The 26,165-nt window shown below is 36.9% G+C and overlaps 1 protein-coding gene across 1 annotated transcript in view; it reads right to left on the bottom strand.

Moving 5' to 3' along the window:
• The window catches only part of LOC103750655 (transmembrane protease serine 11G-like), a 42,029-nt gene that overhangs the window by 12,083 nt on the left and 3,781 nt on the right, over nt 1-26,165 (bottom strand). The window contains exons 2-5 of the mRNA XM_008853821.2: nt 7,300-7,421; nt 6,282-6,400; nt 3,624-3,691; nt 2,850-3,010 (exon numbers count right to left, since the gene is read on the bottom strand). Coding sequence (XP_008852043.2) covers nt 2,850-3,010; nt 3,624-3,691; nt 6,282-6,400; nt 7,300-7,421 — 470 coding nt within the window. The remainder of the gene's footprint in view (nt 1-2,849; nt 3,011-3,623; nt 3,692-6,281; nt 6,401-7,299; nt 7,422-26,165) is intronic.

Below are 26,165 nucleotides of genomic sequence, written 5' to 3'. Positions count from 1 at the left end.
AGTTCCACATTATTCGGTTTTGAGCAGTTCTTTCACTTATCGTATCAATATCTTTCCCCTTTCAACTAGAACATTAGTGCTAGGAGTACAGAGAATTAAGTTTCTGAATCAATACAAGTTGCTGAGTGAAAAAAATTAATAATGACCAGTAATTTTCCAGATCCTGTAAGGCACAGGCTGTGACAAACACCTATTTTCTTATTATATCTTTGTAGTAATATCAATAATCACATTTATTAAAAACATAATTTAATACTTGCTGAGAAAAAAAGTCTCCATGTCACTTGGCCTTACACTGGAAGCTCAGCTATACTTTAATACAATCTTCTGTTAGGAATAGACCAGTGAAAAAAGGGTAAGGTTATGGTTAATGAATGAATGAGTGAATTTATAGCTCACTTTAAATTTTATCTCAAGCTCACCTCTACCTGCTCAGGAACTATTGATCTACTACTATATTGGAGTTACATTTCACTTATGAGCATAATGCAGTAGAATTGTTCTTCCTGTTTGATGAAAACGTTGTATAGTTTCAGTTCTGGAACAAGATTGTGCAAACTCACTTTTTCCTATTCGTCTCCTATAAATACACCAAGCTAGAGTCCACACTATATTTGTGGGTTTTGTATCTGTGGATTCAATCAACTGTCAATCAGAAATATTCACAAAACATTGCATCTAATGTAAATTTTTTGCAATGTTCCCTAAATAATACAGTATACCAAGTATTTACAAGGAATTTACACTACATTAAGTTTTATAAGTAAACAACAAATTATTTAAAGTACATTGAAAGGCTTGGAGGAGTAGACCAATGGTAGAGTACTTTGCCTAACATGTTCAAGTTCCTAGGTTTGAACCCTAGCACTGCCCCTCCCCCCTACACATGAAATACATAGGAGGATGTACATAGGTTATTTGCCAGTGCTATGCTATTTATATAAGAATTGATACCAAAGGCTGAATATATTCTGAAAATTATTTGTAACAGTAAAGAGCCTCTGAAAGCTGTAAAGAAGACAGGGTGATGAAAGACTTCAGATTTTGAGGAAGGACAAGTAGTGAGCTTTTGAGTTTTCTCTTACCTATAGCTTGGACTGGGGACCAGCCTGTCTGTCTATATCTATCAATAATCACAGATAAATAATCCCAACAAAGTATATTCTCTGTTCAAAGTAATGGGAGAAGAGAAGGACAAGAGATCCTCAGGAAGCTCAGACCCCTACTGGCAGTCCATTCCTCTGGAAGCAGTGACTGCAGGAAACTGTTTACCATCAGAATTCCAACATTATAACCAAGGCACTGTCAAGCAAACCAAACCAGTAACAGAGACATCCACAGATACTTGCCTCTACCCAGTGGCTCAAGGAGATATTGGCCAAGTGTACTCTTCTGAAGATAGGGACCCACTGATACAGGCAAGTCAGAGAATTGCATTTTGCTCCCACAAATAGCAGTCACCAGACAAGAATAACATTGCTCCTGTAATCCCAGAACTGGAGGCAGAGACAAGGCTTGCTGGCCAGCTAGTCCAGCTAGTCTATCTGAGTCAGTGAGCACTAGGTTCAGTGAAAGACTCTTAAAAAATAAAGTGACAAGTCTTAGAGGAAGACATCTGAAATTGGCTTCTGGCCTCCATACTCATGTGCAAAGATGTGTAGGTGTGCCCATCTAACCTGAATATGAGAGAGAGAGAGAGAGAGAGAGAGAGAGATATAAAATGTGTTTCTCGCCTCCATACACATGTGCAGAGATGTGTATGTGTGCACATATATCCAGAATATGAGAGAGAGAGAGAGAGAGAGAGAGAGAGAGAGAGAGAGAGAGAGGACAGAGAGAACAAGAGAGAGAAAGAGAGTCATATAAAAATAACATTATACCTCATACATACTGGGTGCCTTCAATGAAGGCTTTCCTTCAAGAAGTCTTACCTACACTATGTAAAGTCCAGTTCTTAGATTCAGAATCTACTCTGTTCTATCTCCAGAGACCTCAAGTTTTCATTTTCAAGTTACTTGTTTTTTCTTTCTGACTTTGGCCAAACCTATAACATTGTCTTCTCCTGTATATTTAAATACATAATCAATCTAGCACTCTCAAACAGTTTTGGTAAAAAGGTAATAGGGGAAGATTTATTAGTGAATTTAACTTTATTAGTTTTATAATATTTCATAGTTTAAAGAAGTTCTGATGAAATATGACAACTTATAAATCAACTTATAGGGTAACAGCTATCTGAGAATTATAAAGAATTTTATAATGTTATCTTATACCCCAAACATTTTCAACTACCTCTCTATGTCTATGTTAGCAATCTGAGATATTTTCTTTATGAGATCTTGTCAGGGCCCGGCATCTTTCTTCTGCCTACTCTGTGTCGTAGGCCAAACCTATCTTCTGTGCTGTAGGATCATGTAATCTAAAATATAAGATCTTCCAGTAGACCTCAGATCATGTTCGTCCCAGTACTTTGTGTTTTGTGTGTCCACACCACCTTTACATTCTAAATTCAATCTGGAGAAAACACTGCAGGAGGAAGAAGCAAGCTTTAGAGATTACTGTATTGGTAATAAAGGGTTGGCTGTTTTTAAATATCACATGCATACTTACTTAAAAATGTTAGTAATATTTTTAATTAGAGAATAAGTTTTATATTTGGATAATCCTGTAGTTCATATAATTACTTCCATACCAGACAAAGGAAGATAATTGTTGGCAATTTGTTCATTATCAAGTAACTCAGACACTGAAAATGAAAAATGATTTCATTTTATAATTAAATGAACTTTTCTCTGTAAATAAGATGTTAAAATCATCAACCATTACAAGAAGAAAATAGCAGTTCTTGCCTCTAAGGTAAGGCAATGAAGCATCTCCCTTCAAGAAGCTATTGCTGGCCTGAATCTTCTTATGCAAAATGTTATCAGCTTGTCTTTTCATGGTGTCTGCGTTGTAAGAGGGAAACTGAAATTTAATCAGTATGTCTGCTTTCAAACCATCATTACTTGACCTGAAAAGAAAAGCACCAGAGTGAGACTATAGCCAGAGTAATTATTACTAGTATTATACGGTTACTACTTAAACGTTACTTAGATCTTCAAGAAAATAAAATACAAATAGTTTATACATGTTAGGGTCATGATTTTTCCCTTTATATACTACATTGATATTAATTCATAGATTATTTCCCATTTATAAAACTTGATCACATTTAGGGAGCAGAGAGCTATCTGTCAGTTATAGATCATTGTTTTGAGGGAAAATTAATTCAAGGTATTTGTTAAATATAACTTTGTATTTGTATCATATATATGCTCATATATTTATATTTCAGATATCCACAGCAGATATTTGCCATAAAGTGAGTAAAGTTAGCAGAAGTAATTGAAGAATGAATAAATCTTCAATTGAACTGCAAAAATCCTTAAAAAGGACAAACAGAATAAATTTCATGATTACTCAAGAAGCTCCACTGGTGTGCTCTGTACAGGGGCAAAGGCACTGTGAAAAGATTATGCTAGCTTTGCTTTTGGTATGTGTAAAGTCTAGATTCTGTCCACAAAAAAAAAAGTGAAGAATAAATAGTTGCCCTTTCCTTAGACACACTCATTAGTTGTGATTACCTGAAGCTGGCAACATGAGATTTGATGTAGTGGTGTTTTAAACTGGATCTTCGAAATATTTTATCTATCTGAGAAACAGAAACAAAGAGAATAGAGCTTTGTTAAATATTAATTTTATATATTTCAATGTAAAAGAAAAACATTTATGTAAAGCCTATAGTCATTTTCCTCCGTGTATGTTTATAGTTATCTCCAGGAAGCTTATTTGATCATAAGCTTTTTGTTATAAAATCCTCTCTATAATTTGAACAATATTCTGCATGTTCAAAGATGACCAGTATAAAGAGGTGACTGAATCTAGGTATTTCAACAGCAGCTTTAAATACACAGGGAGTTGGAGATACAGAGATTATCTGTGAGAGGTTGTCATGTGTGGATTCATCTCTCACTCATCATTCAATAACTTCAAACTCAGTTATCAGCCTCATGGGCGTGATTGACAGATTTATAATTTTAGTCTCTAGTAAAATATTTTTAGGTAAAGTTTTGACCCTATGGTGAATGGGGGAGGGGAGGAGAAGGCATACATACTTGGGCACTTCTCTAAACTTAGTTACATATAAAGAGAAATGTATAACATGTTTACTTAGAATAAAAATTAGACTATGAAAGCCTGTGCATGCCATATTGGATTTACTATGTGAGATGCTTTTCCTGTAGTGCAAAATCCTAGATCAATTTATTTCTTAATAAAGCAAGAACAATGGCAACAGGATAGTGGGTATCACATGCCCACTTATTGCTATCAACTTGAACACTACATCCCTAAGAAGCAGACAGGGCCACTGATAGGTAACAAAGACGGCACACTTTCTGCTTCTTAACCTGAGATGGATCTGAAGGCTTTTTCTCCTCTTGGCAGGGCATGGACCCTCCTTTCACTGATCAGTCCAGACCAGTTTAACCAAGGCCAGTCCTGGACATATTGTAGCTTGGAGTTGTGGCCTATTTGCTCTCTCTTCATTAAGTTGATCAACCCAAAATTAGAGGAGGGAACCTGCCCGTACCACCAAGACCAGTCCCCTCATCCCCCCAGGGGCTTTGGATTTTTGGTTTCTGAATCCCTTCTCTACTTGTAGAGAGTCTCTCTATATGAATGTGTGTGTGTGTGTGTGTGTGTGTGTGTGCATGTGTGCACGTGTGCTTGCACGTGTATGTGTTTGCTTTCAATAGTTACCTGTTGTTTTCTGCTGTATCTGAGATTTTTTTTCCTTACCTTTTATTTTTTAATTGGTAGAGAAAAAAAAAAAACTATTAAGACCTCTAGACAGTAACAGACTCATCACACTGGCTTGTCAGAAAGGAAAACTCATCCTATTGCAAACCTGAGTATGAGCAGCTAATTGTACAGATCTCAGGAGAAGCACTGCCAAATCTGAGCCAGGGCACATGATGCACGTGCTGTGTACTCACCTCATTTAATTTATAAAATTTTCTTCAGTGAAATGTCAGGTGATGTATATCAGATAGAGTGGTAAGAAGTATATCAGGAAATCTCTAGGTACTAACCCTAAACTGAATGTATAAATTCTTGAGGAGCTCAACAATTCAGACTATTTATTCTTTGATATTGAATAATATTGATGTACTTTTCTATAGTACATTCATTAAAAATACTCTAAATGTATATATTAGCTTTATATAAATTATATATGCATACAAAACTATTTCCATAAAAGTAAAAGCCTTCAAAGTAAGTTATAAGGAAGTATGTGGGCATTTATTTTATTAACAACTACCGAGAGGGATTGGAAGGGATGGAGGAGTTGATGCAGGGAGTAAAAGAGATGGAAAAGATGCAAATACAATACTCATGTATGAAATTCTCAAAAAATAAAAAATTTCCTTTGGTTATGCTTTTAAGAAAACATGTACATCCCACTCATCTCATGAGCTTCTTCTTTTGACTGTGAAATGGCCAAGAAATTATTTTGAATCCTCTAAAAGTGGTACAACATCTCTGGTCTATGCAGAGTGCAACAGAAACTGTGTTCACTACTGAAGACTTCAAAGGAAGAGTGCTGGTCTATGTGTTTCTATAGAACACATTCAGGAGCAGTTGTTTGTTATAACTAGTCTAAAGAGGAAAGCATCATCCACAGAGAAAATTCTTAAAAAGTGGTATGTGGTGATGTTTGTGCTTGAAGAACTGAATTATATTCCCATATAACTCTTAATCATTCTTTTGTCTTTGAACTATTTGTTTTTCTGTTGGTTTTATGCATTTAGTTTCTGGTAGAGTATTTTTCATTTAATGTATTTTTCTGGATTTCCTGAAATAACATTGATTAGATATTCCAAACTCAGAAAATAAAATTTTAACATATATTTTAGATAAACAATAAATGATTTTTTAGTACAGTATGTTCCAAGTACTGTGTACAGATATTTTTAGAAGGATACGGATTTAAAACTTAATTAGGAATTTCATATTTTATCTGACAACCTAAAAGCAATTGTAATTAGATACTTTATCAACTTGTCTACTACTTCCCATAGTATTGGAGTATAACTTTAGATAATTATTACTCCAGAGGTCAAGCTGTCTCTAACTGAATATACTGCTTCTTGTAACAAAATAGTATACATTGTATTTTCTTCATACCCACTACTCAAAATTTCCAGAGTAGTAATGATGCTAGCAATGGGTAGACTTACCTCATTGTTGAGTTTTTGTTTGAGGTCAGTACTAAGTTTTGACTGCTCTACAGACAAATCAGAATTATATCTCATACTGGGAATCTGGAAGGAGGCCTGGTAATAGTGAATCTTCTGATCTGGAAGGCAGAACAAAGGTGGGTGACTTCTACTAGTCCTTTTCAGTTGTGTAAAAGAAGTAGAGGACATAAAATTTTCCCTCAGAAAGCTTTTATGCTGTAAGTGTGGTCCACAATATGATGGTATCGAAAGGTCATGTGTCCTGTAAGAGATGGGACTGAGTAGGAGCTGACTGGGTCATGACTGCCCAGAGATTAACATTAGTTTTGGGAATGATCTGGACGCCACCTTCCTGAAGACTAACTCTCATAGTTTTGGAGAACACTATGTGAGCTGCTAAGGAAAAACATCAATTGATGGTCTAACTCCAGCTTTAAGATCTAATAACCACAACAATGACAGGCACAACAACTATGTAGGGACAGTGGTGGCACTTCTATCTTGGAGGTAATCAACAGCTACTTAATTGGACCTAAAGCCCACTCAGTGGGAGGGAACTCATGTGTGGTACTGTAAACATAGCCAAATACACATGGCTGGAGATGTCATAGATCTTAGAGAAAACTCCAAGACTGTCACATTCCTAAACAAATGTAATTTTTTAATACATGCTAAATATGAATCTTATATTTACAGACAATATGTCAGTCACCACTCATCAAAGAGGCTTCCTTTACAACAGAGGCAATTTTTACTACAATAAATTTTTACTGTTAGCATGTATGTTATTATACCAGAAAGTAGCATAGCATGTGAATTTTTGTGCTCTTTGAGGTGTTATATGAACCACACCAGGTTTTAAATGCTATAAGTAATGTCCATGCATTAAAAAAATGATAATTTCTCAAATTTGTTTAAATAAAAATTTCATTCTATAAAAGAATAAAATATAAAGGTTTAGAAAAACATTGAGTAAGTCTTCAAATTAACAAAGTAATATACTGAGGTAGATACTTACCATATGCCAAAAAATTAACAAGGAGGCCAATAATTATTGCCAGAACCAACAAAACAGCTGTGATGATCAGAGCGACCATCCATGGTTTCCAAAAACTTGATCTTCTACCCAGGATCCCTGGCCTTTTGTGAGAAAAAACTGTGTATTAAAAACAAATAGAATTCTAAGACTAAAATTTTTGGCATACAAATGATTTTTTTCCCTGGAGTTCTTAGTTAACTAATATTGTACTTGAATTTTTGAAAGTATTTTTCTATGGCATATTAGAAAAAAACACCATCAGAAATAAAAAATGACATTTAACTTTACATTTTAAAGTTGAAGCATCAATCAGCACTACACTACTTTGTCTATTTTCTGGGGCATGACAACAGGCATTCTGAATGTTTTTTCTTTTTCATATGGTAAATGAACTAACATCACACATTTGTGCTTCAGATTACAGAGAACCCCCAAGTATGATGGTGATGGCATCTCCATCATTCTTCTCATTCTACAGGAATTACGCCGTAGATCATCGAGGCCTCCAAGATGAGAGAACCTGAAACAGGACTCAGTCTACTTGAGTTTCTTCTTGCTTGTTCTTTTCATAATTTTATACTTAAGCTGTAAGCATCATGTATAAGACATGTAATTCATACTGCATATAAAGAACACAAAATTCAGATAGATTTAAGAAAGTAGCAGAGGCAGGAGGATCTCTGTGAGTTCAAGGCCAGCCTGGTCCACATAATGAGTTCCAGGACAGCTGGGGCTACAGGGAGACCCTGTCTCAAAAAGACCAAAAAAAAAAAAAAAAAAAAAAAGTAGCAATGGAGGTAATTATAAGGAAAAATAATTAACAAAATGAAAAAAGCTGATGAATATAATTAATAGACATAAACGGTGACAAATCAGAACTCTGGTATGACATGATGAGTACTACATAGGTTTATAATGTTTCAACCTGTGACTTTCTAAAAGATGATATTTCACAAGACAAGGCTATGTTTAATTGAAGAAACCGAACATCAGCTTCAATTAAAACATTATAATAATAGCGTCTGCAGCATGCAAATGTAGAAAAGAGCCTGAAAGTAACATGCAGCGTGATCTTTGGGAAGCTCTTTGTAACATGGAAAAGTTCTGTTCCAACAGAGCTCACAGTGCAAAGATAAGATCTGAGTAATTATAGAGTTGGGGTAAGATAACACTGACATGGGATGCCCAGGAAGATTTAGTGCATAGAAGAAATGTATGGAATATGATTCTGAAAGCCCAATATGCTGGTTCTTGTTCTGTCAAAACTTGATATGAACAAGAAAGAATTGCTTTCCCAAGGATTGCTTCCTGGGAGTGGGAAGGCAGAAATGATGCAGTTAAATAACTGAAAAGATTAGCTGAGTTGCCGCTTTCAGCAGCGATACATGGAAGGAATGAAAATGTATTTGATATACTGTAGTCTGGACAAAGGAAAGACTTGAAGCAGTTTCCTAACCCAGAACCATCAACTTGAGCTCTGTTAAATTATTCAGCTACCAAAAACTCTGAGTTTAGTGGCCTTCTGAAAAGATGTAGAGTTAATGGGACCTAACATTTTTTGTTTAGTGGCAAGAGAAAAGCACTGTAATTAGCACCAGCAGAAGTATTGTGTTAGTAGCTTTGCATTACTATGACAGAATACCTGACAGACTCCACAGCTCCTGAATAGTGCAGGAGCCCAGGAGCAAACATTCAAAACTTGCCCAGTGAAGGACATTTCAGATTCAAATCATAACATTCCATTCCTATCTCACAATGCAGAATGCATTCAGTCCAACTTCAATTTCAAGAGAACATTTTTTTTGGTCTTTTTGAGACAGGCTTTCCTTGTAGCCCCAACTGTCCTGGAACTCACTATGTAGACCAGGCTGGCCTTGAACTCACAGAGATCTGCCTGCCTCTGCCTCCTTAGTGCTGGGATTAAAGGCATGCGCCACCACGCTGGCCTTTAGCAGTTCCCATACTGTTCAAAAGTCGAAAGTTTAAGGCTCTTTTGAGACTAAAGGCAAAAACAGCTGTAAGACCCTGTAAAAATTAAAAAGGAAGCTACAAACTTCCAATATACAATATCAAATATCAATATGCAATATCAATATACAATATCAAATATACAAATATACAAATATACAATATACAATATCAATATACAATATCAAATATACAAACTTCCAATATACAATACAATACAACAGAATAAGCATTAAAGTTCTGAAAGAAAGCAACAGGAAGACAGGAAGGATAGGACCCTGGTAGCACAGGCATTAAGACCAACTGACAATTGGCCATCATGAAATTAGAAGCTCTGATACAGCAAAGGACATCATCTTTTGAGTGGGGAGGCAATCTACAGAATGGGAAAAAATACTTTCCTACGCATCTGACAGAGGGTTAGTATCTAGAATATACAAAGAAATTGAAAAACTTAGTATTAAACAACCCAATGAAAAATTGAGGCAAGGAATTAAACAGAATTCTCAAAAGATGAAATGCAAGAATCTGGAGGGATGGCTTAGGGGTTAAGATCATTGACTGCTCTGGCAAAGGACCTGGGTTTGATTCCCAGAACCCACATAGCTGCTAACAACCATCTGTAACTCCAGTTCCAAGGGAACCTGATGCCCTCTTCTGACCTCTGTGGACATCACATGACACGGGTACACTTGCATACATGCAGGCAATACACTCATATGCATAATATAACATAATAAATAAAAAAAATTTTAAAGATGAAACTCAAATTGTTGAGGAATAGATTTTTAAAATATTCAACACTGGGACTAGAGAGATGGTTCAGCAATTAAAGAGCACTGGCTGCTCTTGCAGAGGACGTGGGTTTGGTTCCCAGCATCCACACTACAGTTAACAACTGTCAGCAATTCTGGTTCCAGAGGATACACCACCATCTTCTGACCTCTGTGGATGTTGCATGCATGTGGTACACATATACTTATAGGCAAAATATTCATAAAAAAATTTTTTTTAAATGTTCAGCATTTGTATTCATCGGCAAAATGAAAATTAAAACTACTTTGAGATTTCCTCTTACCCCTCTCAAAATGATTAAGATCCAAACAAATGGGAACACTTATTCACTGCTGGTGGGAGTGTAAAATGGTGTAGCCAAGAAGGAAATAAGTATTGAGGCTCCTTAAAAATCTAGAAATAGATCTACCACATGATCCAGCCATACCACTCTTAGGCATATAAGGACTCAGTATCCTACTATAGAGAGATATATGTTCATCCACATTCATATCTGCTCTATTCATAATAATCAGGAAATGGAAACAACCTAGATATTAATCAGTGATGAAAGGACAATGAACATGTGGTACATTTATATGATGGAATGTCATTAAGTGATTAAGAAAAATGAAATTACAAAATTTGTAGGTAAATGGATGGAGCTGGAATCAACCATCCTGAGAGAGGTATCCCAGACCCAGAAAGACAAACATCACAGGTTCCCTCTTTTCATATAGTTTACTGTCAAGGATAAGTGTTTCAGATGAGTTTCTAGGTTTACACTCTGGAGACTTAAGTGGATGGGGTTTCATCATCATGACATATTTCCTGTTGTCCCAATGCAAAGTTCAAGGCTTCTCTTTAAATGTGCTAGACTCTTTAACAATTACAGCCCTTTTTTCCAAGCTTTAAGTACACTCTCATGCCTATAGTACACGTGTTCCACATCCTCTGCTCTCCTTTTTGTTATTAAGTCTCACTATAAACTACAAGCAGTCAGCAATAACACTGCTACAGTCTTAACACTATGCTGTCTGAAAATGTTCTTCACTAAATAAAGTAGTTCATTCATTTGAATTCAGACATGAAGAGAATGTAGACAAGTTATCTATCAGCATGTAACATGAATGTCCTTTAGTCCAGTTCCCAATAGAGCCCTTGATTCCCTCTGAGCACTCATGAACAGTCTTTACAACCCATGTCTCTGTCAGCATGGTGGTCTTCTGAAATCACATCCAATTAACTCACTTTAATTCTTACAGCTTCTCTAGCCTACTCTTCTAATTCTTCACCATTATTCCATAAATAGATTCCACATGCTCGAGAAGCACACAATCAGGTGTAGTCACAGAAACTGCCTCACTTCTGTAGCACCCTAATTTTCGCTGTTCTTTCCTTTTGCATTGGTATAGCAGAACACCTGACAAAACAATTTAAAAGAAAGTTTTATTCTGTCTCACATTTTCAGAGGGGTTCAGTCCACCATAGCAGAGAAGGCGTTGGAGGGACAGTTCATTTTACTGTGGTAGGGGTATATGGTGGAGGACAACTCTTTACATGTGACAGATTGTGAAGCAGAGTGGGACTGGAGAGAAGGGCCAAGAATAACTTTCAGGAGTCTGCCCCAAGGACCTGCTTCTGCCAACAAGGCCTTACCTGGTAAAGGCACCATAGCCTTTTAAAACAGTGCCACCAACGGGAGAAAAGTATTCAAAACAGGACACTGTGAGAGTTATTTCAGATTCAAGTCAAAGCTGGGCAGAGGCAACAGCTGATGAGCATTTCCATCTCCCATATTAGCACAACCGTGCAACTGTGAACATGCTCATTAAAATGTGTAGAGACTGAAAGCCATTGAGACAGTCTGCTGTCTTCATGGATGGGATGTGTAATCTAGAGACACACAAAGGTCCTGCTGTACCACCACTGCAAGACTTCAGTATGGAGCTATAGCCAATGCTATCAGTCATCAGTGGGTACTAATTATCTTAAGAAAGTTGTCATTTGCTCTGATCCTCGATGGCTAAGGAGGAGGAATTAGTTGGCAAGGGTGATATGCACCTCAGCAAGTGGGACAAGCACAAGCAAAGACAAGGTAACATGAGAACTAAGGATATTCTCAAGAAAAAAAAAAAAAGCATGGATGGGAGATACACTGAATTCATGTGCTTATTAGTTAACCCAGTAGGCATTTATTCAGAATTGCTATGTGTAAACATAGGGGGATAGAGAGGAGAATCTTCGGTAGATCTCCCTTTAGAAGAATTTATAATCACATGAAGAAGGAGAACATTGTTCACAAATTACTACCAAAATTACAGAAAAATTCAGTGGTGTGTGTGTGTGTGTGTGTGTGTGTGTGTGTGTGTGTGTGCATCTATGTATGTGTCTGTATATAAGCCAGAAGACAACTTTAGAGTGTCATTTCCCAGGTGTTGGCCACCTTTTTTTTTTTTTTTCGGTTGTTTAAGACAGTATCTGTCATCACTCTGCAACTTTCCAAGTAGGCTAAACTTGCTGGCTAGTGAGATCCAGGTGTCTGCCTGTGTCTCCAACCCCAGAGTTGGGTTTATGAACTTGTGCTATCGGCCCGACTTTTTATAAGTAGGTTCTGGGTATTGAACTCAGGTTCATGTGCTTGGAAGGCAAGCACTATCGCCTGTGCTATCACCTTAGATCCAAGAGAATGTCATAGGAGACCTAATGATTCATTTTCAGAGAATATGATCAAAATTTTTTTCTTTAAAATTTAGAAGAAATGAAGCCATCATCTTATTGTCTTCCTGGGCCAGACATTGTAAACAATTTTATAAAGAAATTGCTTACTGTGGCACAAAATATTCATCTTCAACAGGATGTGGGTAGCTGTTAATTTTTCCACTCAACCTCTGAAACATCTTTGTGACTCAGTTATGTATGTATCACAAATGAGAAAGAAGTTATTTTCTTAACCATGCAAACACACTTAAAAACATTTATTGCCTGGTTTTCTATAAATAAAATGTGTCTCATTTTTAAATTTTAACTTAATGATTAATTTCAATGGCTGCTTTGGGCAGGTGCCAATTTGCCCTTCATAGGTAGTTGGCAAATGTTTACCCACTAAGTGAAAGAAAGTGTCATGAAGTAAGAGAGTCAAAAATCATTTCCAATGTAAAACAAGAGAGATTTACTGGAGACGAATTTTTTTTTTCTGTAACAGGAAACATAAAAATAAGTAGTCCAGGTAAACATCACAAATTTTATTATTAAAAATCAGTGAATGACAATTCTCTATTCTTTCTTCACTTCCCACTTTCTTTAATCCCTCTAACTGAAAGCACTTTATTTTGGTTAGTCTATCCCAGGGACAGAACTAAGCAGGTTCTTCGTAATACAGGAAAATTCAGCCTTAGAAATACTGCTGGTGTGCAAATAAAAGGAGACCCATGGGTGACCCCATCCTTATGTGCTCATGCTACCATGACCATCAGTAACAGAAGCTGCCCATTCATCATGCCTGTCAAGAAAATTTCTCACAAAGATTCAAAGTATTGTTGACTGACATCTTCAATTTAATCCCTCTCCTACCTTCACTTAAATTCCAAGTGGCTTATTTTCTAGACTGTCTCATAGGCAAGTTTTCTAAACCAAACCTCAGAAAAGCAGAAAGAATTCTTACTCACCGACATTCTTCATTCTTTTTTTTTTTTTTTAGTGTCACACACTTTTAATAAGGTGCAGCTTCAGATCCTTCCCCCTTAGCTCTATCTCCTACTGTCTATCCTTCCTCCTGGGGATTTTTAAGTGCTTTATTTCACAAAAGTAATGTCACTTGATTTAGAGATGAAGAGTAAAGTGATTACTTTCTGCGTAGCAAGGGCTGTAAGACTGGAAAAGGTTGAAATGAGGGGGCTCAGTTTCATGGTTTTGAATATAGGTTGTGCAGCTAGCCCACCTGGATTCCTTTCCTGGTTCCCTCACTGATACAGTTAATACAGTCATTCAGTTTATGTGTTTATGTGTTCGTCACCAGTAAATAGGGAGTAATTTATCTTGTGGGGTTATCACAAAGACTAAAAGGAATGAGTCAGTGTTGTAAATGCAAGCATACATAGAACAACAGCTGAAACCTGGCAAGGACTTTGGAGTTTGGGATGTTTTATCACTGTTTTCATCCCGGGCACTTAATTTTATAAAAGCAGATGAGAAATCATACATAGGAGGCGTGTAGATAGGTGGAGTAGAATCAAGGGGAAGAATATGCTGGATTGAGGATGGGCTGCTCAAGGAGGCACTGGTACCCAGGAAACTGAATCTGAGTGACTCTCTTGACACAGACTATTACAAGTTTGGGGAGCAGCAAGGGAGCCTAACAAAACCATGCTTATCCCCAAACAGTTTTCCAGGAGATAAAATGATTCCAAACTTAAGGGATGGATCACTGGTGGCTCCATCACATGAGTGGAAATAGGCATTACAATTGTGAGTATCCATGGAGCAGGACTCATTGATACTTAATATAGGAACACATAAAGAAGACTAGATTATCTACTCGGAAGTCTTACTTCTCTGACTAAGAAAGAAAAAATCACCCCAGAAGAAAGTATTCATGCAAAAACTGTGGACTGGTAAGGCTCTTATTGTCCCAGTGGCTTAGTGATGATGATGATTCCAATTTACCAAGAGGTACCATAATACTCATAAAATTGATGATACAGGTACAAATATTAAAGATTATGTAGAACAATAAAAAGATTTGTATTTAAAATATTTTTCACTTCCAATAAGCTGTGTGTCTTGTTTTTGTTTTTCAAATAAAAAAGATATAATATTTCATATTATAATTAAGATATGATGAGAACAGTTGCTTCAGTGGACAAGTGTTCAACAGGGAATGACCAAGGTCAAAGTATACTACCTTTCACAACTCTGAAATCATGCAAACTTATATTTCTTGAAGGAAATTTTAGGATACTAAAATAATTAAAACATGTATAAGAACAGCCCCCCCCATACATGTGAACGTTGGTTAACACTCTTGAAGAGAGTTGGCCAGTGATTTTGCCCCACTATTTCTCTCAAAACTATTTCCATGACTTTTTGTTGCTGTTGTGGGTGTGGGGGGAGTGCAATTTCCTGTGGTCTTAAAGTGTTTTCAATTAACAAAGTTTGGCCTCCACAAGAAAGCAGGGCTTGTTTTAAAAGTTTAAACATGTAAAAATATATTTACAACTCTTTTGTAATGAACAAGTCTTATATGTGACCACTGGACTTTATTTAAAGTATATAACTTGAAAAAAAATCAGCCAAAGTCTTCCTTAAGTCAGAAATAAATTTTGAAATATCCCTTTGAATGTGCTGGAGAATTCAAATAAGTACCAAAAAAGAAACACTGTGGTGAATAACACAGAAAGTTCTCACGGTTATAAGTCTATGAACAAGCAAAGATCAAATCAAGTCAACACAATAAACTTTAGTCTGAAAAAGTAAAGCTCAATAAGTGATTGGAGGACAGATGAGGGCAACAGAAGAGGGTGCCTAAATGGGTAGTGGAGAGTCATTTTTGCAGAAATGCCATTTGAGCTAAGATGTGAATTAAGGAAACCAGTTTAAAACAACAAGAAGCCAGTACCAAACCAGTAGATAACAAGAAATAATGAAAATTGGGAAGAAATTATGTAGAGACTAAAAGAGCAATACACAAAATCAACCAGAGTTGGTCCTTTGAAAAAGTTGGTAAAATTGACAAACCCTGAGCCAAACGTACCAAAAAGAGGGAGAAGATCGAGATCAAAATTAGAGAAAAAATGATGATGTTACAACCAATTCCATTGAAATCTAGAACATTGTTGAAGAATATTTTGAAAATTTATACTTCAAAAAATTGGAAAATCTATAAAAATGGATGAAATTATAAATGCTTAAAACTTACTTAAAGCAAATTAAAGCCATAAGATATAAATAACTTAAACAGACCCACTACAATCAGTGATATCAAAGGTGTAATCAAAAGTTTCTCCCAAAGTAAAGCTCAGGACCAGAAGGATTTACAGATGAACTCTATAAAATGTTCAAGGAAGATCTAATATCAATACTTTTCAATTTGTACCATAAAATAGGCAGGGAAGGAAAACTACCAAATGCATTCTACAAAGCCAGTATTATTCTGATACCAAAATTAGAAAAAGATACACACACAAAGAAAACAACTGACCAATTCTCTTCATGAACCCAGTTACAAAGATTCTCAACTGTATCTCACCCTGACCTCCCAAGGCTCTAGAATCATTATGTAAGATGGGAAAAGAGGAGGTGGAAAGCTTTAAGAGGCAGAAGCAATGGGTGACTATGAGGAAACAATGTTTTCCAGACACAACAGGGTTGTTGCATATATGAGTTCACAGCAATTGTGACACATGCATAAGACCTGCAGAAGCTCAGGCCCATCAAAACTCCAGCATGGAGCAGCGAGGTAAACATGATGTCTTACCTCTAGCTGAGGAGATAGTGTCAACTGATAGCTACTGTGAGAGAGAAAGTCCATTTTCTTTAAGAGTGTGATCCCTGGCAGGCTGACCACACTCCAGTGCTAGTCACATACCCAAGAGTAAAGGGGCAGCACAAATTGGACTCAAATGGCTTTACAAAAAAAGAGAACACAAAGTTGGGTGACTAGAAAAGAGGGAGGAATTGGAGAAGGAGGGTGACTATGATCAAAATTCATTGTATGAGAGTCTCAAACAACTAATTAAAAAATATTTTAAAAGTTATTAACAAAATACTTGCAACTGAATTCAGTAACAATTAAGATCATTCATCATGACCAAGCAGCCTTCAAGGCAGAGGTGCAAAGTTGATTAAACATATGTAAATCATTGTCTCCCAATTGGCTAGTTCTTCCAATGGGCAGGGCCTGACAGGGAGTGTGGACTACGAAGGGGCTGCTGGAAGCCATCTTGGGACCGAAGCCATGAGCTGTGGGTAGCAGGCATGGCGTCGGGGACACGTAGTCAGCCACTCAGCAGCTGAAGGACAGAATAGACTGACTCTTGTGGACCTGGAGCCATCACTGCCCTGGAGGTGTGAGCAAATGCTAGTGGTGACTATGGGTGTGGCACGGTCTGATAAGGGGGACTCTGAGTTGCGGTGAGGGGCTAGGCACTGGGTACTCATTCCTTTGCAAGTTAATAAACTCACATAAATTATATTATATGGTTTGTCTGATCGTGCAGGAGACCCAGAAGAAATTCAGGGAACAATCATTAAATGTAATACATTATAAAATAGATTTAAGGACAAAAATCATATAATCATGTTGATAGATGCTGAAAAGACATTTGACAAAGCTGCTTTAATGATTAAATTCCTGGAGACCTTAAGAATTAGTGGAGCATAACTTAAAATAAAAAAGGCCATGTAAAATAAACCCATACCAACATTGTACTAAATGTAGACTGAGAACATTTCCTCTAAAATCAGAAATAAAACAAGGCTTATTCAATATAAATGCTCAAAGTCTTAGCCACAGTGATAAGACAAGGGAAAGGCGCTAGCAAGATGAATGGAGCTGGAAAGTCTGAAATTAAGTGAGGTGACTCAAACTCAGAATAACAAGGCTTCATGTTCTCTCTCACATGCAGATCTAAGCCTGTAATATATACATGCATATAGACAGGTGTAAGTGTGGGTAAGCCTAAAAACCTAGAATGGAGGCCAAGCAAAGATAATAACAAGCGATGGGGAAGGATGGGAAGGTGGTCGAGAAGACATACTGGACATGAAAGAGATAAAGAGCCTGGGGGAATAAGGCACAGGGGGCCTCAAGGGTTGCAGGAGGCTGAGGAAGACAAGGGGAGGATAATCATTAAAACACACTTTGTTCAAAACTGTTGTAATGATATCCAACACCTTAAGTGCTAATTAAAAGAATAGATGAGAAAAGAGCAACCAGTGGTAGGTAACAAGTTCTAAGAGACAGACAGGCGTGAGCTTGCTGAATTCCTACAGGAAATGATACCTGTGTGGCTGAGCTGCAGTGAGTTCCAGGAAGGGTGGAGGCTGACCACAGAGACAGACAAGGATGAAATCATGGGGCTCTGGAGGCCATGGCAAGAGGTTATCAATTCTAAGACGTACACTAGGTGACTAGTGTACTTTAAATGTATGAGGCATATGGTATAATTTACATATTTTTCTTAAGAAAGTTCTTATATCTGGAATTAAACTTGTGAGCTTTCAATGTACAGCATTAATACTTCCCTTCGTGTGTGGTACTCTGTTGTTTGCGTTCACCAAACCTGTGTTTTGCACAATACTTACTCCACCTCAGATGCCCTCTCTGTGTCTCTTTCCCCAGGTGTCAACATTTGCATTCCTGGAACTTTCTGCTGTGCTTGCTACTCATGCTTTCCTCCCTTCAGGAGTCAGTTCTTTTCACAATCACCCACTCAGTCAGCAGGTCTCTGAGAGTTTTGTGTGTGTGCGTGTGTTGCTATTTATATTACCACATTGGTCATGTTCTGAATCTGTTTTGTGTGTTTGAACCAATGACTTGCCTTTCCCTCTACTTCAATGGCTGCTCCTGTATTCATGCTCTATATCTTCTAATAACCAGGAACTGCAACTTTTCCATTTTCTAAACTTTAATTAGTCAACTCCCATTTTTCCAGGTTGCTTCAGTCCTGCTGGGACCTACATTCCACCCATCACAGTCTCTTGCCACCCTCTTCTCATGGTCACCTGGCCCAGCACAGATCCCAAGGCCCACGTTACGCTCATTCTTCAGCATATACCCTTAGATATGCAAACTTTCCTCTGAAAATTCACCTAGCAAGACCCAAACCCTGGTTAAATACAATTTTCTGCTGATTCTATGTTTGCACAAATATTTTTGGGAAAGAATACTAAAACATGCTGATGTCTCATTTTGAATTCAGAACAACTAACCACAAATTGACCCTATGATTCCTGGCATGAAACTAACTTAGTTTCTGTTTCTTCTGGTATGAAAAATAGATTATTTCATAACTTGCCTTCCCAAATCTCAAAAACCTCTTTCATCTTCTCACTCAGCTGATATCTGATTTCTTTACACTGAGAAAGTAGAAATAATATAACCGGCTATCCATAAGCCCCAAGAAAATCTGAGGAAAGAACAATTAGGTGGCAGCAAGCTCTGGGATCTAGCACATATGCTGTCGTCATCTTGTGCTTTTCATGTATCATTTCTGTGACTTGATGTCCTGGCTTTCCTATTGTTACAGCAATAATGTTTAGTACAGTGCCTGGCCCAAGTGGGCAGGAGATGTGGTTATTCACTGATCCGGCTGTTGTGAGGTGCTTCGCCAGAGAAAACCATTCAAATTTTTGTCCAATGAAAGTCATTTTTTAACTGGCCAGCAACTACACAAGGGTGTCAGAACTCAAGTGCAGCCTCAAGTCATCTCTAAGGTGAGCTCTGTATAAAAATACAGAGAAATCATGACTAGGGCTGAAAAGGTAGAAAACCCCCTTAACAATTTCTATTCCATTAAGTAGTAATTACTATTTTGCAGAAGCAAGCCAAGCATAACCTACAGAAGCCATAAATCTGCAGTTAGCAGGTGTACTCCAGGGCATGTTGACCTGTTCCCAGACAACTGGGGGGTCCTGCTGACATGTGTTTCCATACCCTGGGCAAACTGCCTAATAATTTCAGAGGACAGAGTCAGCCTAAACCTCAACATGGCATAGCTATGGTAAGAAGGTGCCATATCACATGGCTTTGCCCTGTTTTCTGCAGTGCTAATGTGATATAAATGAAAGAAGTTTGAAACAGGAAGTGGAAAGATTGGTTTCTTGCCTAATTGTCCTGTAATTGATCTAAATTACTTTGAAAAGAATTAAGAATTAAGACAAAACTCAAGAATTAAGACAGTGCTAAATAACTAATGGAAAAGCTTCATATTCTCTTAATCATCCAGATAGTTTCCTTGACAGCCCACTGATGTGTATAATCTGATTGCATGCAGTACTTGTCATATTAACAATGTTGGGTTTGGTCTTACAGGCCTAAAATCCATGCACTCAGGAGGCTGAGGCTGGAGGACCGCTAGTTTAGGACAGTGTTAGATACATAGAGAGATCCTGCATAGACCAGGCTGACCTTGAACTCACAGAGATCTGCCTGCTTCTGTCTCCCAAGTGCTGGGATCAAAGGCCTATGCCACCTCGCCCGGTGGTGTTTTTGTTCTGTAGGTTGCTGTTGTTTCCATGAGCAGGAGTGAGACTGATAGCTGCTGTTTATTCCTTTGCATTTCTCTTCAGTTTAGGATAATTGGCAAAACTTGTATTTAATGTATATAATATGAGGTTGGTATATGTATAAATATGGTGAAATTATTATCACGACTAAGCTAATTAGCAGATCTATCACCTCACTGAATGCCATGTTTTTTTTAGGTTGGTGTTCTCTCAGCAAACTTGAAGTACATAATGCAGTATTAATTACCACACTTTATATCAGAAACCCTGGGATGCCCCCTGATGCATACAAGGAGTAATATCGTATATCAGACATTTAAGAAAGATGCTTAAAGACAATGTGGTCATAAACTAATTTATGTATCAGTGGGTTTCAGAGAATGGATGTGAATTTTTATATGATATTTGTCTCTTTTGGTCAATTCTGCATATCTCACATAATAATGAACATAAAAACGAACATTCTTTTCCCATATTATTTTTTGTTGAGAGCTCACTGGCCCTCTTAAGGCAACTGTACACATGGTGGAAAGGGCCTGGGTTGTTTTAGACAGTATTCATTTGAAAGTTATTTGGACCTTGCCTGCCTTCGTTCATCTGTAGATGATGCCCATAGTCATTATGAGACAGAAAAGAAATAGGAAGTGTTCACTCAGTGTTAGCAATTATGAGACTTGATTTTAGACATGTCTTTGACTTACTGAACCAACTGAACAAAATCAGATGGTTGGGAAAAATATAAGCAGTGGATAACAGTTCTGCTCAAGACAGTAGAAACACCACATAGTCTTTTTTATTTTGGAGCTTCCTGTCAACAATACAGACGAAAAATCTCTGACCAGGTAGTTTCTCCACTCTCTTACTACCCTCCTTTTTAGTGGCAAATACCTATCACAGGGCCATTGTGCTAGGTTATCTGATTGTAAATGACATTTGCATATACCTGTAAATGACCTTAATTGTTAGGAAATCTTTCTGATGTATTTACTTGGTATATTCAGGTTTTCTTACTAGTGATTTTACAGTCTTAGGACACCAGAAAGTTAGGGAGTGGTCCTTTACTCAAGTTTCCCCAACCTCTTCCATATAGGTTTGGGAAAAACAAAGAGTGAGTTGTAAGGGTGAAGCACAGTTCACAACGACAATAATAATAATAACGATTACCATTTTTCATTTATATAGCATTGCAGTTTATAAAGCTTTAACATGCTCTGTAACTTGATTCATGCAGCATTATTTGAAGGTTATATGGCAAATATCATTTTGCCTATTTTTTAATTGAAGCTACTGAGGCCCAAAAGACTTGCTCACAGTGTAGTAATTGGTTAAACCTATATAAATTTCATATGTCCTATTAACATTTTTCTCTGTATGGCATGAGTTCTAATATAGACTCACCACACAAAATGACCAATGAGAGCATTAAAAAAATAGAGTTTAAAAACAGGAAATAAATTTTAATGAGCAAAATTATACTAAGAAATAATTTGATTGTTTTTATTCAGGCTTCATTAAGTTGTGAAGAACCTTAAGACTCATAAAATTAGTCCATAGTTGCAATTAAGAGCACAGGTGGAATTGTCATGGCCGTCAAGGCCTTACAGTGGAGCTGCAAGGAAAACAGCCTAAGAGGGCCTCAGGGGTCACATGGCATGTCTCAAGAGGAGGACACTGACTGCCTGGAATTCTACCTTTGGTGTACTCAAAGAAAGAAGCCGAGAAATAAGAGAGCTAAATCCTCTGTCACTTACAGACAGAACACAATAAACTATTCTGCTGGTTTCTATTCTCAGGTAGCTGAATAGGAATCCAAGTAGCAAATGTATAGTAAAATAGAGAAAGAATTAAAAGTAAGGAAATGGGACAGTGAGAATCAATTCTTATTTAAATGAGTCTAACTGCAGATAGGAAGAGGGAGATAAGTCATATCTTGTCATGAGAAAGTCACCATGAGCAGTGGATGGGTGTATTTTTGTCCTGTGCATGAGACAATTTTGAGTATGCTTACAACAGTCAAAACTCATGCACAGGTGGTGGTACATGCCTTTAATCCCAGCATTTGGGAGCAAGAGGCAAGCATATCTGAGGTGGACCTGGTCTACACAGGGAGTTTCAGGCCAGCTGAGCCAAGGGCGGGGGGGGGTGTCTCAATAAACAAGCAAACAAATAAATAACCTGACTGTGTAGAACTCTGGAAGACAGTAGGAATTTAGACTTTTTTGGGCTTTTATTTTACTGTTTTTAATTTTTAGATTTTTATTGGGGGTGGGGGGGGGGGGGGGGGGATTGAAGATAAAGTAAATCTGCTGTATAATCATGGATTGCAAACAATTAAGTTCACTCATAAAATTTCCATGTTTTCTGAATATTCATAAAAGAAAAACAATATTTGCTCCTTTGTTAACTCCTTTTTACCTCTAATAAATCATCTATGACTTAAAAAAATTTTTTCATGTAGGTTAAAAGTGGTAATATATTGGCACTTTTATATAGTTCAACCTAATAGGTTGGGGAACTTAGGAAACTGTAGATGTGTTCTTGAGAATAAAAATGATGCTGGTAGGTTTTATATAAGGAAGTTGAAGGATTTCTGATCTGATGGGTCTCTCATACGCCCTCTTTGAATTAATAATGTGAGATGATGAAAGTTGGAAGTTTGAGGAAGCTGAAGAATCTGGGATAGGTATTGTGGAAGAAGACAATGGGGAAGCCCAAATGCCAGGTAGTAATGAGGACTTGAATAAGTAGGTACCTCTGCATGGTTGTGTAAGATAACAGAAGTGAGCTTTCAGATGATTACATTTACCTTAGAATGTAATGGATATGAATGATGGAAAACATAAGGGGGAGAGAATGTAATAGAGCTGAAGAAGCCACGGAAGAGTTGTGGCGATATGCACCTGTAATCCTATGAGAAAGGCTGAGGCAGGGGGATTCCCACAAGCTCAAGGTCTATCTGCTACACAGTGAGAACGTGTCTCAAAAAAAGAAGGAAGAATGAATGAACGAATAAAAGAATGAATTTGTTCATATCATCATAGTGACACAAACCTCTAATCTCAGCACTCAGTTAGCAGAGGCAGATGGGTCATGAGTTCAAGGCCAATTACATAGTAATACCTGTCTCAAAACACATAAGCAAAACAAAACAACATAAAATTATTTTTTAGGGAACCCAAGAAGATCAGTATATATCTGTATGTCAATTCAAATTCAGACTTGTGGTTTTTAGGGTGACAGCAGATGCATATAAAAATTTTTAAAAATTAGAGCCAGTTGTGGTATTATATAACTTTCATCCCAATACTCAGAAGTTTGAGGTAGGAAGATTCTAATTTAAGGGCTATCTAGTGAGTTCCAGGCCAGCTGAAACCATTTCAAAATGATAATTAAAAATTTGCAAGGAATAAATTACTTAAAAGAAAATTTCTGATGCATTAGAAGTAAATAGGTCTAGAGGAATGAAAGCTAGAACATGTTAGAAGTGTAAAGTTGTGATTCAGAGAGAATAAATCCCAGCCATGACAAATCCAGGGTGTGGCTATGAGAGTGATATTTGAGGAGAAAATCATGCAGAGAAGATCAAGGAAATGGATGATGAGGCTGTTGACTGCTATGAAGGCACTTACTATTTCAGGTAAAAGCAGGATTTGGGGTAAAAAGAGACAGGGAAACAAGCACAAAAGTCTCCACTTTAATAGGAGCATAATTATGGGGCCCATAATGATTGGACTGAAAGAAGAAAAATGGTGGATTGTACAAAGGTGTGAACCTCAAAGGAATCTGCAATTTTATAAGGCCAGGGTCCATGGTGGAACAGAGGACAAAGACTAAATTCTCAACTCTGAAGAGTCTAGAATATGAGGAGCCCTTATTTGAGAAGGGCATGATGAATTCTATGTACTGAAGATGAACTACATTTCAGTTATTTGGGGAATGACATAGGTAATGAAGAAAGAATCATAGCTATAGAGTAGCTTATTAACCATGATAAACATGGTATTTCAGGAATTGAAAAGTTGTGCATAAATGAATCCACTTAAGGAAGTAAATTTGAATGTGTGCAAAATTAAGTGCAGAGATATTATTGTCATAGGTGATAAGGTTTGCACTACAATAAGCATAAATCTGACTTTTAGTACTATTATAAGTAGAATGATTTTAAACTAAAGATAATCATTGTCCTGTAAAAATATCTAATCATAATCATGTTAGCATATATTTTTGCATTTTAAATCTTATTTAAAATATATGACTGAGTCAGTATATATATATATATGTGTGTGTGTGTGCATATGTGTGTGTATGTGCATATGTGTGTGTATGTGCATACATGTATGCTGTTTATGTGTGTGTTCTGATAAAGCTTGGACTGATACTACATCAGAAGCACTAGGTACTCTTACTCAATTTGGGGACCATCGTGCCTCTCGCTTTTTTAAAAATCTAGTTCCAATATTGACAGTGCTGATCTCCTACAGCCCCAAGGCACTGTCAAACAAATAAGGGATTCTTTTATATTGTAAATTTGATCTATACCTTAAAGTTATTAGACCCTATTTTCTATACATAAATGTTTTCAATTGACAAAGTCATTTTCAGTTTTCAATATTGGGATTAAATTGAGGGTCACTCACATGCTAGGCAAGCACTCAACCACTGATTAATATCTGAAGCCCTTTAAAAAATAAGAACAACTTTTTTAGATAGGATCTTACTGAGTTGTCCAGGCTGTCCTTGAACTCACTTCACGGCATTGGCAGGCCTGGATTCTTGATCTTCTTGCTTCAGCTTCACAAATATCATAGACTTGTACCTATAGGTCCAGTGACCATGTATTTTATACTTGGGACTGGAGAGATGGCTCAGCAGTTAAGAACACTAGCTGCTCTTATACATGCAAGTAAAATGATTGCACACATAAAATAAAAATAAATAAATTTTAAAATTAAAAAAATTTAATATATTTTTAAAAAAGCCCAACATATGTGGGAAATAAAATCCACTGATAGAAGTTAGTGCATGAAAGAGTCTAGACATATAAAATTACTCAGAAACTCATTTTAAGAACGAGATCATATGAAGGCTTTAATATTTATTTTATTTATTATTATTGCATAAGTGTGGGGGCATTGTGCCACAGCACACATGTGGTGATCAGAGAACAGCCTTCAGGAGTTGATTCTCTCCTCCTCTGTGGGTTCCAGAGATTGGACTCATATGTTCAGGCTTGTGTGGAAAGCAACCAACTGAACCATCTTGCCAGTCCACGGTTCTAGTTTATAGTTACTCATTACTGAAATAAGGATCAAATACTGCTAATGCATTAATGTTCATTATATCAATATAAATATAGAGCTACTTACTAGAAAAAGTATTTCTTGGGGACTGGAGAAATGGCTTAGCAGTTAAGGGTACTGGCTGCTCTAGCAGAGGACACAGGTTCAATTCCTAGCACCCACATGGTGGCTAACAACCATCTGAAACTCCAGCTCCAGGGAATCTGAAATCTTCTTCCGACCTCTGCAGGCATTGCATGCACAGGTGCATTTACATTCACACAGGCAATACACCCATACACAAAAAACAAAAATGATAAAATATATTTAAAAAATATTTCTCTGTTAAAATAAGTCCAGAAAATGGTCTAAATTCTATTAGAGTGATGTTTAGAAGACCCAAGCAACTGAGAGTTGAGTTATTATTTAGAAATTAGCTGGTCTTAAATAAATTGAAAAAATAATTAAATGACTCAAGTAGCACATGTGTCAAGCATTGTGTTCCATATTGGTATGTACAAGAAAAAAGAGTGATATTTTCTTTACATTACTCTCAAGTGATGATAAGTAATAAAGATATATTTGTGAGCTACAGGC

Source organism: Nannospalax galili, unplaced genomic scaffold (assembly GCF_000622305.1).
Source record: "Nannospalax galili isolate Female #2095 unplaced genomic scaffold, S.galili_v1.0 scaffold547, whole genome shotgun sequence".
Lineage (NCBI taxonomy): Eukaryota > Metazoa > Chordata > Mammalia > Rodentia > Spalacidae > Nannospalax > Nannospalax galili.
This window is presented reverse-complemented; position numbering and strand designations above follow the sequence as displayed.